This window comes from Lepisosteus oculatus, chromosome 1 (assembly GCF_040954835.1).
Source record: "Lepisosteus oculatus isolate fLepOcu1 chromosome 1, fLepOcu1.hap2, whole genome shotgun sequence".
Taxonomy (NCBI): domain Eukaryota; kingdom Metazoa; phylum Chordata; class Actinopteri; order Semionotiformes; family Lepisosteidae; genus Lepisosteus; species Lepisosteus oculatus.
Window position 1 is genome coordinate 67,160,040 of NC_090696.1, and position 17,764 is coordinate 67,177,803.

At 42.9% G+C, this 17,764-nt stretch overlaps 2 protein-coding genes across 5 annotated transcripts in view; one reads left to right on the forward strand and one right to left on the reverse strand.

Moving 5' to 3' along the window:
* The window catches only part of zcchc7 (zinc finger, CCHC domain containing 7), a 118,799-nt gene extending 115,098 nt beyond the window's left edge, over nucleotides 1-3,701 (forward strand). For all 3 annotated transcript variants that reach the window (XM_069191647.1, XM_069191654.1, XM_069191650.1), the window contains 3 exons: nucleotides 8-103; nucleotides 1,256-1,373; nucleotides 2,656-3,701. In XM_069191647.1, the coding sequence (XP_069047748.1) occupies nucleotides 8-103; nucleotides 1,256-1,373; nucleotides 2,656-3,122 (681 nt within the window). In that variant the 3' untranslated portion in view covers nucleotides 3,123-3,701. The remainder of the gene's footprint in view (nucleotides 1-7; nucleotides 104-1,255; nucleotides 1,374-2,655) is intronic.
* Nucleotides 3,702-6,182: 2,481 nt separating this feature from the next.
* Nucleotides 6,183-17,529, reverse strand: LOC107077205 (zinc finger and BTB domain-containing protein 17-like). 2 transcript variants are annotated; one of them, XM_015345973.2, is made up of 6 exons: nucleotides 17,430-17,529; nucleotides 15,257-15,979; nucleotides 12,133-12,302; nucleotides 10,875-11,001; nucleotides 10,109-10,217; nucleotides 6,183-9,394 (listed from the first exon to the last, which is right to left on the reverse strand). In XM_015345973.2, the coding sequence occupies exons 2-6, from the start codon at nucleotides 15,976-15,978 to the stop codon at nucleotides 9,125-9,127; spliced, it is 1,398 nt and encodes a 465-aa protein (XP_015201459.2). In that variant the 5' UTR covers nucleotide 15,979; nucleotides 17,430-17,529; the 3' UTR covers nucleotides 6,183-9,124. The 2 variants fall into 2 exon arrangements, with proteins under 2 accessions (XP_015201459.2, XP_015201458.2); XM_015345972.2 differs by having other exon boundaries at nucleotides 17,224-17,529.
* Nucleotides 17,530-17,764: the final 235 nt, after the last annotated feature.

A 17,764-nucleotide genomic window follows, 5' to 3' on the forward strand; every position in this document is an offset into this window, starting at 1 on the left:
ATCTTAGACTTCCTCGGGGCCTATTGTCATACCTGATGACAAAGAGAAACAGAAAAGCCCGGCCTACTGCTACAACTGCTCTCGAAAAGGGCATTTAGGACATGTAAGTAGACCTCATCTGTGCTGGCAGTGCCTGTGCGCAGCTGTGAACCAGCCGCAGACTGACAGAGGTTCGTTCTCTCACGCTTACAGGACATACAGAGGCACCGCTGTATAAAACCGTGCAGATCCAAGCCACATTTGAATTACTTTTTTTTTTTCTGTGCATCCTAATAATCCATGAAAAGAAAATACGTGACCAAAAAATATATGAAAAGAATTGAATTGCCACAGTCATGATATTTGAAATGCATTATTTGTATCATAAATATCAGAAATTAATTTAGAAACCCCGTTATTTCACTATGGTTCAATTATGACACTTCCAATATTGACAGATTTCCTAGATTTATTATTATTATTATTATTATTATTATTATTATTATTATTATTATTAACGGTAGTAATTTAGTCTTGTCATCGGATCTTTAAAACTGTGGTATTTATTTCAAGTAATACTATACTCTGCACCAAGCACAAAACCAAGCACTAACAAAGGATAATCCTAAGGATATAATCTCTGTTTGTTTAAAATATTCTGTGCTGTGTACTGTTTATCAGCATGTGTCAGCTATACTAAATTACTGTATGGATATTACTGTCAATTTAACTTCCACCAATATGCCTGTCAAGCCTTGTTGGTGAAGTCATACACTTTTTTAAATGGAAGATTAAGGGAAAACTAAATGAATACTGGAATTTAAAAAAAAATGTTTTACTAATACATTTTAGTCTTTAAATTATCCACTGGCTTTTATATTGGAAGTATTGGTTAAAATTACCCGCAATATTTTTCTTTAGGTAAAATGTCACCAACAGTTGTTAGGGATTTTAAAGTCATCACTTAATGATGAAAAACAGACTATATAGAGTGAATTCTCCTTTTGACATGTTTGCCCAAAAAACATATTACTCTGTCCACTTTGATTTCCTCAATATAGTGGCATATTTTCTTGAGTATGTGTTTTTGCTGTCTTTAACAGCAGCCATAGCCAAACAAGGTGAAAATAACTGCTAGTTAACAGAACAATAATTAATGACATCCCTTAGATTTCAACAAATTAGCATCCTCCTCACACCGAAGAGTAAATTGTAACACATTGAAACATCTGAAACGTTGTGACATCATATTGTGTGTCTGATCTTGTTTTTCTAGGAATGCAAGCAGAAAAGAATGTTCAATAATACGTTCCCCACTCTCCCTTTCATTACTTACTATGACACAAAGCCAGATATTGAGGGAACGAATCACCGGGTTTGGAAGAGAGCTCAAGGTCTGTGATGTTTTTTCTCCTATGGTGGGTTCATGTAGTAGAGGGCACTTTGGGACCAGTCCAATCAAAGGCACAGTGACAGTGTTTAGGAACAGTAACAGAGACACCTATATAGTGACACTCAAAATGGTCCAAAGCACAGGGATATTGCAGGCTTGGACGTTTGGTGCACAAAAAATCTTTAAAAGATATTTGCACGTTGCTGTCAAGGTACTTTGAATTATACTACATTATGTTTTATCTCGGCTTTAATAATTATAAGGCGTTAGGATTAAAAACATTAAATGTGACTTACAAATACTCTATGACGGCCTGCGTTGCTTGTCTGTCTTGAGGGTTGTGGTGTAACATTTTAGAAAAAGAATCCGTCATTTACACATCACAGAGACTACAGAGAGATTTCAGTTAAAGGCCTAACCCCATTTCAGTGAAGCGATCACCAGAGCAGTGCTTCAGAGGCTGCCTATGCTTCAGTGTGGCAGGTTAGTGCAGAAGTGACGCTTGGCGACTGCGGTTCTAACACAGTCCTTTCCATTTTCATTAGTCGTTCGAAAGGTGTTGCCCTAGGAGCTCTCGAGTGACTCAAGCAGTAAAGGCTTTCGCTCTGAGCACAGGCTGAGTTCCGTGGCTCTGATCTTGCGGGTTTGAGCCTGGATCATAACAGTAGCCGACTGTGACCAGGATTTCCCATGTGGCTGCTCTTCATTGGCTGCCTGCTTCCGGAACGGGGTTGGGAACGGTTGGCCAGGGATCTCTTGGCTTCAGGGGCGCAGGCCTGGAGCAGCGTCAGTAACAGAAGCACTGCTCGTCTGGTCGATGCCTGCAGTCCTGTCAGGGAGCTGTGGAGCCTGCAGTGTGTCGGAAGATGATCGGCTCACTCTCTCTGTATGGGCATGAGAGATGGAAAGAAACAATTGGCAGCTCTACATTGAGTGGGTATAAAATGGAAAGAAATCTGTAAAAAACTGTACCTGATAAGTCATATTATATAAGCACATGGAATAAGAAAATGTGTGGGAATAAAAACTGATACTCAATTTATTTTTCTATAGGTTATGAGTATGATGTTTATGCACACAGTGTCGAAGCTTGAAATTAAGGCCACAAATGACACCCTCTTGCTAGAGCTTTAGTGTGTCTGGTCTGAGAGACGAGGCCAGCTCTTGCGCATTTATGACATGAAAATAGGATAAACAGAACAAGAGGGAGCATGGAGAAGGCAACCAATCATTTGATCATGTTTTTGTTTTGTTTGTTGCTTTGTTGTTAACGATGTCTTCAGAGCTTTACGGAGCTGGTTTACTGCGTGAAGAGCCAGCCAGCAAGAGGAGGAAAACGGCCACGGTGGAGGAGAAGAAGGAACGAGGGGAGGCCCAGCCTCCCAAGCCCAAGCAGAGCAAACAGCCGAAGCAGCAGAACAAGAAGACAAAGACCTGGCCAGAAAAACGGAAGGAGCTGTGGCTGCTTAAGCAGCAGAGGAGAAAAGCCCGGCAGGAGGTAGTGGAAGATACTGAGGATTTTCCAAGGGGCCCCAAAAAAACCTCCTCAGGTGTCCCCGTTCACCCAAAGAAGCGAAGCAGGAGCCCAGGCCTCTTCAGCACACTGAGCCAGCCCAGCAAGGAGAAGCCCAGGAAACTCAGGCCGAAAAAGAAGGCCAAGAGAAGGCAAGGCCGTCTCCATGACAACAGCTTCCCCGTAGACGAGGACCTCTTCCTCATCAAACAGAAAGTGCGCAGAAGGAAACGATAGCCATGAGCGTGCTCCCCATCGCCCTCGTGCTGCACGTCACATCCTAAGCCCACTTTTTTATCGTTCAGAACGAGAGCAGGAATAACAGAGAGTCAGTCTTTTTATTCCTTGTTCCCCACCAAAAATATAATGAAGTGATGGTTGCATTTCTACAAGTACAGTTCTACACGTAGAAGAAAAGCCTTTTAAATTTTTTTTATTAGGGTATTTTTACACAAGCTTTTGTTTCCACTTTAACATCTGGAACACGCTCCTTACCATGAGAATGTAGCATTGAATATGTCATCTATTTGTGTTGAAGAAAGTATTGTTCCCCTTGATCGGGGGATAGGGGGAGGCACATGCAAGAATTTGTGGTGCTTTCAGAAACCCTGTTAATCTGGTCATGATCAGATATTTGGCAACAGTACGGATCTGAAATTGTTTCCATGATGATATTCAACAGTTCTCCAGAAGGCCCTCAGATGGCAGTGCAGCTTTCTTGTTAATGACCTAGGAGTATACTCCACTTGTAATTTCAAGAATATTATGGAAATCGAATAAATAATGGATTCCCCATGAAAATAATCTTAATAGTAATACATCGGTTTGCTTCGTTCTTTCAAATCACTCGAAAAAATGTTTTTAAAATGAATGGCCTGCTTCTTATGGGGACTGTGAAGTGAATATGCAGGTAAGTGAGAGCTGAAAGAAAAGTTGAAAACGTGCTGAAGAGACAGTCCCAAAAGTATGACGATGTCTTCAATATTTCAGAGAACACCAGAACATAGTGTAGCGTAAAGGAGGAGGAATAACAGAGCTTGTGCTGGGCTTTGTTTCAGCCCACATAAGAGTTAAAATAACTTCTAACTTTTTTAAAAAATAGATAACATGAAACTAAGGGAGTGTTACGTTTACATTTTAAAACAAAACAATTGCTGGTTAACCAGATGGTCAGTCTGAGGCAAAAGTATAGCCAATGAAGTAATAAATGCAAAGAATAACTATCTACCTGTCAGCTAGAACAACACTGTGGTGCCCAGGGTCATTTCTAACATTCAGTTTGAGATTGCTGGTTTCCCAGGTTTCAGGTTATATTAAAGTTAGTAATATATTACATCTTAGATTTCAACACTTAACAAAACATTTATTTCTAAGCTTTTCATTGTAGCTTTGTGCTTGTTCTGCTGGTCATATATTGTATAACACAGTGGTTAAATTCTACAAAAAGTGTTATTTTTGCTGTGACAAAAGTGTTATCCTGTGATTGAAGTAGACCTTGACTCATCATCAAGAGAATGTTTCTTTTCAGCTACCGAATTGACATAGGTTCAGGAGCAGACCTCCCTCTCTCTAATGAGTTATATTTCCAGTCAAAAATAACCCACTGTGTTATAGTTGTGTGTCAGTGTTGCTACACATCAGCGCAGCTGGATAGAGAATCTTTGAACCCTCTTTTGACTCTCCAAATTTCTTTGGAGTGGCGAAAATGTGCTTCCAGCTGGGCTTAATACTTTCATGTTTGTAATTGTTTTAATTATTGAAAGAACTGCTAGGCGTTTGAGGTGTTCAGTGCCAGTAGTCTGTCAGGATCAGCCGTGAAACACAAACCGGAGACCACAAGCGGAAACTGAGAAGTGGAAATACTGAGAGCGGGAGCTACTTCTTTACATCAAGGGTTGTAGGAGCCTGGAACAATATTCTATCTCATTTCTAGAAATGGCTAAATGATCAATTAGCCTGGATCAATTTGCTGTGAATAAATTGGGCCAAATTTACAACCCTTCTTATAGTCTTATTAATCAAAAAAAGCCCTGAAACAAAAAAACAATACCTAGAATAGCAGGTCAGTTGTCAAGTCAGGTAAGTCTCCAGCAGTGTCAATAGCTGCAACACACCACAGAACTAGTTCCTTTATATTGTCACTGATATCTTTGGAGATATTGGGCCACTCAAAGCAGGTGATAACTTACGTTTCATAATTTTTTCCACCTAACTGCCTAAAAAAGCTTAAGGCTGTCTGAATGACATAGCAGCTAGGTATGATTTTGTTCCTATATGCATCCTTGTTCTGACATCTTTGAGAATTTGCAAAGCAAATGACAGGTACTTTTGTAACTAGTAACTGAATAGTTTCTTACTGTTACACATCATACAGTATCAATACCACGAAAACGCTGAAAGAAAGAAGAAACCCGAGTCTTTCTTCACTGAACTGACTGCAAATGACTTAACACTTTTACACAATTTTAGGACAGCAAAAACAATACAATAGCAATTAATGGTGTGTCTGTTTTAAGGCAAATATTTTTTTTTCTGATCAGTCTCTCGGAAGGCCTCATCAGAGCAAGAGTGAGGCAGTAGTGCCTGGCAGCCTTACATCCTATTATCTTTTTTGTTTTCTCTTTTACTTTTTGGGTCTTTTTTGATTTTGTTTTTGCAATACTTACGAACACCGTATACATTTTTGTATGTGCTATAGCATCTTTCACAACAGTTTGCCACAGAGTACCTTACAGTTTTGTATGGAAGTGAACAGCATTTCAACAGTTTGCTATATTACTACATTCCCAAGTTTAAACTTTTCATGACATTTTATTTTATTGGGAATTAAACCTAAAATTTGAAAAGACAGGCCCAAGAGAGCTTTATACTGTACTTCAGGGTGTTTTATCCTTGTCTCAGAAAATTATTTTATTTATACTTAAGACATTATTTCGGAAAAATAAAATATTTAAGGCAATCACAGGACAGCATTGTATTCCATAAAATTAAGAAAAGTTTTTCAAAATTAAAAAGTACCCAGTTGTACAGTACGGTATACACGTAGCATATCCTTGAGAAGATGCAGTGATACCTTCTAAAGGGGTTATAAATCATTATACAAATGCATTTCTGTTAATAAAATGTCTCCATCATTATTCCTTTCAGCAGTGATTCATAACACAGTTGTGAGAAAAAGTTTGTGAACCCCTAGGAATTATCTGGATTTCTGCATGAATGGCTCCTAAAATGTGATCTGATCTTCATCTAAGTCCTAGTAATAAATAAAGAGTCTTATTTAACAAACAACACACAACCTTTAACATTACCATATCTTTATTAAACAAATGGTTTAAACAATCAAGGCCATTGATGAAAAAGTATTTGAACCTCTAGGATAATGACATCTTGGAATCAGGTATTCCAATCAATGAGTTGTGTTCCAATCAGTTTAGGTGTGGATTTGACCCGCCCTGCAAAATAAAAAAATCACACGAACTTGGTTACCTGCTCTTCACAACAAAATTCTGCTGAAGTGCAATATGGCCCGATCAAGAAATATTTCAGAGGACCTCAGAAGAAGAGTTGTTGACGCTCATAAGACTGGAAAGGGTTACAAAAGAGTATAGACTTGGGCCTCCATCAATCCAGTCAGGCACATAGTTTACAAATGGAAGAAATTCAGCACCATTGCTACTCTCCCTAGGAGTGGGTGTCCTACAAAGATCAGTGCAAGGGCACACCGTACAATCCTCAAACAAGTGACAAAGAACACTAGGGTGACAGCTAGGAAAATGTGGTTTATTCGAATAATCAGAGTAATAAGTAATAGGTTTATTCCACGCTGAAAAGAGAAGAAAGAAAACACAACGTTTTGGCCGTGGAGCCTTCTGCAGGTGTCCTCTCACACCTGGAGAAGGCTCCACGGCCAAAAACGTTGTTTTTTTTCTTCTCTTTTCAGCGTAGAATAAACCTATTTCTTGTTCCTTTGCAGCCTACGCATGCTGACGCAGCAACCCACCTGAACTAATCAGAGTAATTATCGTTAAGGTGGGTAGAGTAGATAGTAATATGAGAGCATTTGATTTGAAAAGCGAGTTTTAAAACTGGCTTAATGTGCCATCTTTGATGAAGGTCTTCTGACTGTACGAGGCACCAGGGATGTCACAGTTTGGCTACCTCCATTTGCTGTGGCCGGTGTGATTTTTTATGTTACATTTAGTTAAATTCAGTTTAGTCTGTATCAATTATGTATATTCTTTCAAGGTCATACCTTGCGTATCCAGTTTTACTGTCCCCGTGAAAGAAAAACTGCTCATGATTAATTCACAGAGCAGAAACAAATTCAGCGCAAATTACAGCACAGTGTTCAGCAGCTGCTGTTTCCAGGGAGAATAACATGAGTATTGACATTCCTTAGGTCAGACATCTGATAGTTGCTTTGTTTTTTTTTCTTTCAAAGTAATACTAAAAGCTTTTTGTGTACCAACAGTACTCAAGTGACAATTTTTGACATCCCTGATATGTTCAGCTAATAATATTGCAGTTTCCTCAAATACAGATAGCTGGATATGTCTTATGACGAGGAGACACAAATAATATAATAGATAAATTACACTCCAAGTTAATCGAGTACTAGTTCAAGTTTTCTACTACTTTTTTTTAGCTTTTTTTAATGTTTGGTTATTATAACTTTAGCAACAGAAACCAAAACAACTGTGTGAAACTAAATGTCAAGTTACAAAAGTAGAATACAAAAATGACCAAACTAGGTAGGTAACGTTACAGAGTGACAGGATCCTAAATGTTGATTCTGGAACTTCTCTGCTGGCATATTGGCCTCTGGGAAACAGTGGTAATGTAAGACAAACTGGGAGACAACTTTCTGCATTACCAGCATTTCCAGGTACAGTATGTATTAAGTTATGTGTGGCTTTCTATTAATTACTTTCACATTTTTCTAATTGTATGCTATTAAATATGTGCCTACCATGCCCTCCATTGTTATTGATTGGCAAAACAAACAAAAGCAGGAATAGATGCACAGGACACCACTCTACAGAATGTCCACAACTATTCTCTGAATTTCTGACCAGGTAGATTGTCTGCAAGTTCCTGTGTATTAGCTACAATGCCAGCATGTATCTGTGTCACCTTAAATGATTTGGAGTCATGGAAACTTGTTACAAAAAATCTGTGAGGAATTAGTTTTGTCTCAGATTTTGAAACTGTACATTTTTCCAATCTTTTAAGTCAAGACTCTTCTCTCATTTATTTTGAAGTGGTCCCCACACTGTCAGATCATTCCTGTTGTTTATATTTACTGTGTGTCATTATTTCTGCTCATATTAGATCATTCGGAAAGGCCCAATGGGCTTGATAATATCCGAAGGTACGTGAAACACTCCTAGTTCTCCAAACCATTAAACTTTTATTTGTTCTACTGATAAAAATTCCATCAACAGAAATATGTTTTAAGTAGGAGAATGCCCTTTGATTCCCAATTTACATTTTTTAAAGGTCTGTTGTTACGTACGTATAAATTACTGTAACTCTAGTTGTGTCAGAAGGGTACATTTGAAAATGATACAACTTTAAATTTAATGAAGTTATAGAGTTCATGTACTTCCTTCAGTATAATAGTGGTTGTGATTGTTTTCAGAAAATTCTGATATTTAACATTTATCCTAAATGCAAATTTAACCTAATCATAATCATACATCACAAATCATACAAACAAGGCCAATTCACTGAATAGCAAAGCCATACAGTAGGAGTTCCAGCTACATTTAGGCCATACTATAAATCTAAATTAGAAAAAATGGTGTTTACACATGGCGGCACAGTAATTGGCATTGTTGCCTCCCAGTGCTGGAGCCCCCAAACTCAATTCCTGGGGTGCCCTCGTGTTGTTTATGTTTTCCTAATGTTCCCATGGGTTTCCTCCCACAATCCAAAGGTGTACTGATAGGTTAATTGGCTTCCGGGAAAACTGGCCTTGGCGTGAGTTTTTGTGTGTCTGTGTCTGCCTGCCCTGAGATGGACTGGCGTCCCATCCAGGGGGTATCCTGCCTTGTGCCCATGGCTTGCTGGGACAGGCTCTGACTCCCCCATGACCCTGACTCAGAGGAAGCGTATACAAGTGCTGAGAACTGTGCTGGCCTATCAGAAAACCTCTCAAAATAGAAAAGAAAGAAACACCAGGCGACGGCACCGCCACACTGGTTTTTAACAGGAAAACTAGGCCCCCTGTCCCGGGCTTAGCCGGGGCCGTGGTGTAGTGGGCTGAAGGGAGCTGGGAGAGACGGGGCCGTGGTGTGCGACCGGCTGCTTGGCGACAGCTGTGCCGGAGCTGTGAGGGCACCAGCAGTACCGGCCCCGGGCCCCTCAGGGGGGTGCAGAGGCAGGAAGTCCCGGAGGAGGCGGGGGGAGGCGTGTTCCCTGTCGATCCGCACGCGCCTGTCCTCCCGGTGCACCACTCGCATGTGCTTCTTCAGGTTGCTGGGGTGACGGCAACGCTTCTCGCAGACCTGGGGAGGAAGGACGGAATTCACCGTTCGTTCCCTTTCTTCCCCCAGCCGTCGGTAAAGAAAAAACCGTCAGCCCACGCCAAATAGTTGGGCTGGCTAATGAGAGCAGAGAAGGGGGCTGAGCGACTCCCATCTTCTCCACGTGACCAGAGGAGACAGCTGTCCCTCAGCTCCTGCACAGCCAGCAAACTGGCTTGGAGGTTTCTAGATGGCCTCTGTGATCGTAGAACTAGCAAGTAGTGTAAACTGCTCCTATTTTATTTTTTTGGTGCCGTTATTCAGTGAACTCAGGGGTCCCCACTCCTGGTTCTGAAGCGTCAGGGTGTCTACAGGTTAAAACTGGGGGTTTTAGGTTCAATCTGTTCATTATTGGCTTTATTACTATTGATGACCATTTTTAACAGCCCCTCCCACCTCTTCAGGTGCTGCTGTTTTAAAGAAACCAGGAGAACCCTCAGACACGTCAGCCCTGATGTAGGGATGCAAAACTTAAATAAAAAGGATTAGGTGTTACCTGCACAATTACTGTAGCACAATTTTATTAGCAATGTTTGTAGCAATTTATATTCCTGTAGACTGTAGCCCTCTGGGACTACAGCTGGGGACCACTAATTATAGTAGTTTACACCGACTTGCTCACCGCCCATTAGTCAGAATTGTGTACTGAAGGCCAGGGCAGAGCTACGGTACAATCTGGAGCTTTGTGTCACTCACTGAGCACTGGTAGGGCAGGTCGCCAGTGTGAGTCCACGTGTGCCTCTTCAGCTCCGACAGGCGAGGGAAACTCTGCGTGCAGAACCCGCACTGGAACCTCTTCAGCCCACTGGGGGCCCAGGACAGAAGGCCAGCGAGAAACAGGTGGGCTCATTAGGGTTCTCCACATACATACAGTACAGTCAGTCCCCGGGGGTTTTCAGATGGGTCTGGACTTAAAACTGAAGCAGCACGGTCGGCAGTGAGGAACACAATTCCTGAGCTGTCAGGTTTTTCATCTGGTTAGACTCTTCTGGCTAGGCGGCTGGCTATGAACTGAAAGATAACTAGGCTACCCAGACACTGAGTTTCTACCAAGCAACTGAAACAACGTATTTTTTCACTCAATAACATAAGGATAATAAAAAACTGACACAAAACATGTACTTGTGTCACTTCATGTCCTACAATAGTATTACAAATGATATCTCCTTCACTCTGATTTGCTATGCTGTTGACCAATATGAGCTCAACATTCTTGGGGTCAGAATTAAAGGCTCTTGGCTCTAAGGCTACCGACAGATTTTATGAAAGACAGGCTCCAACCTACAGGAGGTTCATGAAAATGGCGAAAAAAAAAAGCAAATCACACATGAGGAAGCTAAGGGCAGAGAAACAACTGGCAAAGTGGAGTCAAAAAGGACAGAGAGTGAAAGGGTGAGGTAACCACAAGACAGAGGCTGAATGAGGAAAAACAAGGCCGGATAGGGAGCACAGAGCCTCCCACCTGCAGAAGAGCTTGTGGCTCTTGTAGTGCTGGACGGCCTGGCCACAGAACTCGCACAGCTGTACCAGGGCTGGCTTGCCTCTCCAGGCCTCCTCGTGCTTGGCTCTGATGTGCTGCGTCAGGTCATCTGCAGCCAGGGCACAGCAAACTGTCAGACAGCAGCACCTGACCCCAGCCACCCCCCCTTGTGGGTCCTTGAGATACTCATCTGGTAAGTGGCCCAGCTGGAGGCTCTAGGTGAGCCTGACTGAACCACATGACGTTCCCATGTGCATCATGCTACTTGACCAGATCCAACTACAAGTCACTTTGGATGCAAATATAACATCCACAGGGTCTCCACAGCATTGAGACCCAGAGATGCATGCATGTGGCACTCTTAAGAAACACCCATTTCCAGGTGATGCCCTGCTACATCTGTACTTTAGGGGTCCTGTACATCAGGACCTCTTCCCATTGATCTAATTTCATCATGATGTGACAGCAAGTGTGAATCAGAATTTCTTGCAGCTCTATAAAACACGAGCTGCCTTCGAGCCACTGTTGGCACAACCTCCCTTGATTCCACGTCTTTCCTAGTGCTCAGCTCCACTCTGGAGCTCATTCTGACTCCTTTGACTACCAATTCAAACAAGTTCCTATACCTGCATACATCTCTTTAAAGACAATAGTTAAACTTAAAGTTTTTAGACTAACAACCAGAAGGCAGCATGGTGGCGAGGTAGCCATGCTTCCACAGAGCTCGTGTCCTGGGTTGAATTTCAGACCAGGGTAACTTCCTCCCATCTCCCAAAGACACAGAGGTTAGGTTACCTGGCATCTCTGAATTGCCCCAGTGTGCCTGAGTGTGTGTGCTCTGTGATGGACTGGCATCCCATCCAGGGTGTATCTGGGACAGGCTCTGGGCTTCCATGACCCATGCCTGGAATTAGCATCTTTCCAACAACGAATGGCTTAATGATCTCCAGCCAGTCGCATAAAACACAGTAAGACACATTCCCACTTCATCTTTCTCCCCATACTGTAGTTATTTTCAATTCATGGGTACCGGACAAAGGAGCTAAACACACAAGTCAATGCCCTAGCTAAGGGAAAATGTATTCATAAGCTTGATTTGATGGCGTTTCTCGAGCCTTTATGCAACCATCAGTATTATAGGTTTTCCATGTTACCTTCCAGCAGACATCTTGACAACATCAGCGACTTCACTATAAACACCGGCTGACGCATCCGAACAGGGGTGTGGCGGCCGACTTACTCTTGACCTTGTAGGCCTTGTCGCAGAGACGGCAGTGATGCGGACGGGCGTCGGAGTGGTAGGCCACGTGGTCTCTCAGCTTCTCCAGGGAGCCCAGCTGCTTCCCGCACTGGTCGCACTGGTACAGCTTGCCCCCGCGGGGCCACCCCCCGCGCTGGGCCACCTGGCCGCTGGGGTGGGACGAGACAACAGTGAGACGGCTGCGCCGGCCCACAATTCCATGGCCCCCCCGTCGTCGTCGTCGTCGTCGTCTCTCCGTCGGGCCTTCCGGTTATAGGGAAATACAGCGTTTTCCGGAACAGAAGCCGTCCCTCAGTGAAGCGTGGCCAGCCACACAGTGCCAGGGCACCAGCGCGCCTCCCATCCCTCGATTTACGAACGCAATCCGGGTCCTCGGAAAAACCGCTCGCGAGGGGAAAAGTCGGAAAATGAAATTCCCACAACTGTGCACATAAAACCTTAGGATTCATTCGTTTCCGAGGTCTAAAAAACTCCCCAATATTATGGAAAAAAGGACTTACAGAGCACCAATTCATCAAAGAAAGAACAACGTTGCTTGTTTGTGAAAATTGCCCTATTTACCCCCAGCCCGGTAGTTAAAAAGGTCAATAGAAAAGGTCAAACTGGTCAAAATGATCAGAACACAGACGCACTGAGGTACTGGGATGAGAGAGGTCGTAGGGGGAGATCAAGCTGCGAGGATAACATCTTCCAATCAGCATCCGAAGGACACAGCTTTGTTGAAGTGAAAGATCTCTCTGAGAAAAATAGGTCTGAAAATATGTTTCCTTATGGTGAAACCCGTGTTCATAAATCGACGGATGGGCCTAGTTAACGTTGTGATAAAATGTATCTCTCAATGCGTATAGAAATAGCATCATTAGAATCTTCCTAGCAAAGAGCAAAACACTTTCCAGTATCATTATAATCTTTCTAGCTTTGTTAGCAAAGAAAAAACACTATACAGAATTATTATAATATTTTTGAAAGCAAAATATGGAGCCCATGTTTCTATTTATATACTGTACATTTGCAATGAGAGACTCCTCCAGGTGCACAGAGACAGCAGGAGTGCAATAGAAAAGCTTTCAGCATCAGCACTGAGCAGTGGAATGGCAGCAATGAAGAACGCTGAAGCCACTAGACACAAGACAGGAAGAACCGTAACACCTTGCATTTAAATCCTTACTTTTCATCTTGGAGGATCCTAAATTTACATACAGAAAGAAACCCAGGGTATCCACTGCTGGAGAGCAGCTCCCGTTTGGCACACAGCAGCCTCACGGCACAGCAGGTTTGGTAGAGAAGTGACAAAACTGGTTCATTGATCTTTAAAGCCCAAGTAGTCAGGACCTCGGTTTAGCATCGTATCCAGCGGACAACATCTCTAACAGCCTAATGTCCCCAGTTACTGTACTGGGGTGTTGGTTTGGTTAGCCCAGAACAGCACCACCTACTGGTGCACCAACGCCACATACATCAGCTACCTGGTTTTCCTTAGACATCTATCTCCCCAGTACTGACCAGGCCCGACCTTTCTTATTATCTGAGAACAGGCCACAAGTACAGTACTGTAGGAAGTGCTGCTGTAGCACACTACAGCACTTCTCCCTCTCATCTGTAAAATCTTTCTAGGACTACATTTAGCTTTTACATGGTCCCATGTTATGTGACCACGTTCAGGCTACAGTTAGATTTAACACATGACTGCAAAAAGACTCCAGCACGAGTCCAACCCACGAGACACTTCCACACCTCTGACACCTAGCCTGCACACGGCTGAACTGCTGGAATTAGACAGTAACTCTTAGGGGACTGAACTACAGCAGGGTTTCAACATTTGCCAGGGTTCATTGCAGAGAACTATCGTGAATGGGCAAATTCACATGTAACCAAATCCATCGCTATTCTGTCACATAATGTAGTACAATATATAGTGTGGTTAAAAGACATAAGTAAAGACATACTGTAAGTTACTCTCCCTTACAGTATATGGCTATTAAAGTATTAATGCATCAGTTTTAAGTTAAATGTCAATCAACTAAAAAAAAAACAACAATAATCACAAACCTACAGTAATTGTTTAGCCTGCCCTCTCTCTACCCCACCGTAATGAAAATGGGAGATACAAGTGTCAGTGAGCCTATAGTCTCCAGTCTGTCATTCCCCACACTGCTGACACAGAACCTGGAGTGTTCGTTACATGATACAAAAACAAGACACTGATGGGTTGTGGGAGCCTGGGTAGGTGGCAGGGAGAAGCTCACTTACTAGAAACGGTAGATCCTTCTCACCATCGTATTCTGTTGTGCTGCTAATTTGGATGCTGCAGTTAAAAACCTTCAGCTCTGTTTCATCCCGCTCTGCTCTTCTTCCGTACAAGACCCCAGCAGCCAGACCGAATAGCGAATCAGAGAAATCGTGAACGTTAGATTCACAGATGTCTAGACTCTACTGTATTTCATTGTGCGTTGCCTCCATCCACCAGCAGGTGTCTCCCTTACATCTAAAAGTGAAGTGATGCCTGCAGTATGATCTCTTAAGGAAAAAAACAGATTCCTGAGAAAGAATACCAGCTTCTGCCAATTCTGATATTCAAGAAACACAGAAAACCTCAACCTTTCACCAATCCTGCCTGAACGTCAGTAGACAGGTCCTACAGTTGATCTCTTCATCACCTAAAGCATAGGAAAGTGGAAATCTTCAACAGTAAAAATAATTCTGTGAAGAAGAAAGAGGCACACAGGCTCAGGACACACGGCTGTACCAATATAGTCTTGGAGGAAGGGGAGAGTTTGGGGAGTTTCAATAACCCCAGTTTTTGAATACAATATACATTCAAGAAACTGTAGGACATCCAAACAAATTTAAACTCCCCTGTTTGATGTGACAGGCTGGGGGAATACACCATCTGGTGCAACAACATTGTATAGATGATTCTTACTTGCTGTGCTTTTCCATTGTTCCCCACCGGCTGTGTTTCACACTGCTTACATTAATGGTTTACAATACCTCTCTGTGCTTCAACACATTTCATGTAGCTTTTATTGGAGGTACATCACAGTACAGAATAAGGGACATTCTTCTCTTAGCATGTCCAGGGCTGGGTGTGAGAGAGACCTACCTGTCCTCCTGCTCCTGTTGCTCCTCCTGCCCTGAGGACAGAGTAGACCTTCCCTCTTTCCCGTATTCCATGCCTTGGAGCTTCAGCGAAGGGCACCGTTTGTCTGCCAGCGTTTTCCTTGAAAGCAGGTCTGTGCCACCAGCGTTCTGGTCCATTTCAGTGCTTTGATTCGCCTCCTTCTGCTTTGGGCCTCCAGAATGTAATGGCTGCTTCAGGGCAGCTCCGGTCTTTGCCTCTGGAGTTCTCCTTCCATCTTGCCCACAGACAGCTCCCTGGCCCCCTGACTCCTGCGAGTCAGTGCGCTTGCCGGTTTCGGCACTCGGACGAAGCTGACCGTCCTGAGCTGAAGGAAGAACGGTTTCACTGAGGAGGCATCCTGGGTGTGGGGGCAGGGGCAGGCTTACCCTCAGCAGCTCGGCTGTGGCGTAAAATTCCTGGAGACCACTGCTTGGCATGGCGGCAGTGTAGACGAACTCCAGGAGCCCGGCGAAACTCGGGGGGCTGACACTCTTCAGCTCCACGGTGTCCCCCCCCGCGCTCAGGAGGCTGCGGAAGAGGTCGCTGCAGGCGGAGAGGACATTCCTGTGTGCGGGGAAAAGGGTGCCGCCCTCCACCACCACCGTGACGTCGCAGAACAATCCCATCACCCTCTGCTCCTGCAGCCTGTGGAGGAGCTCCTGGCTGTGACTCAGGGGCCTGACCGGCTCTGCTCCTTCTGCCATTCTGAGGGAAAACAAAAGTTTCGTAAGAATATAAGGACATAGAAAACATTACCTGACAACAGGAATCCATTCAGCTTTTGGAGCTCAGATGGCTGCTGATATCTAACCAATCTCTGTCTCAGCCAGCCATTTCTTTAGATGAAAGTCAGATTCATCAACAAGGCTGTGTATCTCGTACCAAAAACCACAAGGCTGTGTGTAGAAAAGTGCCTTGTTACAGTCCTCGACATGCTTGTTTATAATCTGTCCTGACATCCTTGTGTAATGTCTAGACCTGAAGAAGTCAATTCACTTCATAAACTCCTGAATGAAATCTCTTCTCAGTCCTCTGTCCTAAAAACTGTTATTGCACAAATTGACTATAATTGAAAAGGCTCATATGCAACACGTGGCGTCATTGTAGTTATCTTACAAAGTAGGATCACTTATGAACATTTAATTCAACCACTTTGAGTTGTCCCTTCAGAAACGTATTTTGAGATCTCAGAATCTCTACTTTATTGTCCACGTACTGTGGAAATTTTCCTTTAGCCTCACTTAGACGACAATAAAACAGTGTATACAAAGTACACAACACATTCAGTGGATTTTATACAAAAACATAAGATTCAAGAGTGAGCATGTATATATACGCTGTCAATGTGACTTATATTTCAGAGTAACGCCACTCGAAATGAATGACTTATATTAATATGTTGTCACCTTTGATGTTCATATGAGCAGAAATTAAACCCAAACATGATTTTCAAAAAGGGAATAACAAAACTTGATACAGAGGAGAGTTTACTCCCTGACTCTTCAGAACTGAGTAAAATGTATTCCTTTCAACTGTTTACGAGGTATTTCTGAAAAATACTGTAAGTCACTGCAACATCACTTCGATCTATATTGTTAACCGCGCACAGTGCTGGTTGCGACACAGACCAGAGGTCCTCTTCCACAAAGAAACACACACGATTTTAACAAAACGATTATTTGGTGGGGGAAGTGGTGACTTTTTTTAATTAACAGTATTGCTCCGCCAGCTCTAAACTATCAAGACAGTTCAGCAGGTGACTTTTGTTTGTTACAGCCGTGTTTGCAAGCAGTCTGTATCGTCTGACGTACTGATCCCTGGTTATTTTTCTGCCTCGCAATTGCGGCTGTTACAAAATAATTTGGGTTTGAGTGGTAAACTACATTGCTATCCAATACCTGTAGGCATTAACGCACGGGCAGCCCTATTACAAAAAAAGAACGACTTACTTTCGAAGATTCTGGTACACCTAGAGCCGGATACAGATGCAGTCTGGAAACAGTTTTAAGGGGAGTTTCCCAAAAACTCTTCAGACAGCCATTGTTATTCTAACTTTGGAAGTCTTAGCATAAGAAGGGGAAAGAACGTTTGTGCGAGCTAAGCAAAAAAATTATAACAAAACCTATGCTTTCGGCTCACAGCAAGATGAACATACTTCAGTATCCGGCGCGTCCAACACTCTTCGACCTTCGCAGCCTAACAGAGATCTACAACAACACAAGCACTGTGTTGACGAAACACTGCTCTTGCAGTGTTTCTCTTGTCGTCAATGCTGCCATCTGGTGAAAATTGTTCCGAATTGCCTTTCCTTGTCGCACACCCATTCGTACTGAAAAAAAAAATCTTCTAATGTTGAGATGCACTGGTTAAAATATTTAGGAATTCCATGAAATGGAATATAACATTCTGTATACACTGTATTTTAAGCTATATTTGTCTATCATACATGCCTCCTGTACTTCATACTGTTATATTTGCCTACCAATAATG

Excerpts from the sequence above, each read along its gene's own strand:
- LOC107077205 (XM_015345973.2), bottom strand. The coding sequence starts at position 15,978 with ATGGCAGAAGGAGCAGAGCCGGTCAGGCCCCTGAGTCACAGCCAGGAG. Across the intron at positions 11,002-12,132 it reads CAAGGCCTACAAGGTCAAGA|ATGACCTGACGCAGCACATC; the intron begins GTAAGTCGGCCG and ends CCCTGGCTGCAG. Across the intron at positions 10,218-10,874 it reads AGCCACAAGCTCTTCTGCAG|TGGGCTGAAGAGGTTCCAGT; the intron begins GTGGGAGGCTCT and ends CTGGGCCCCCAG.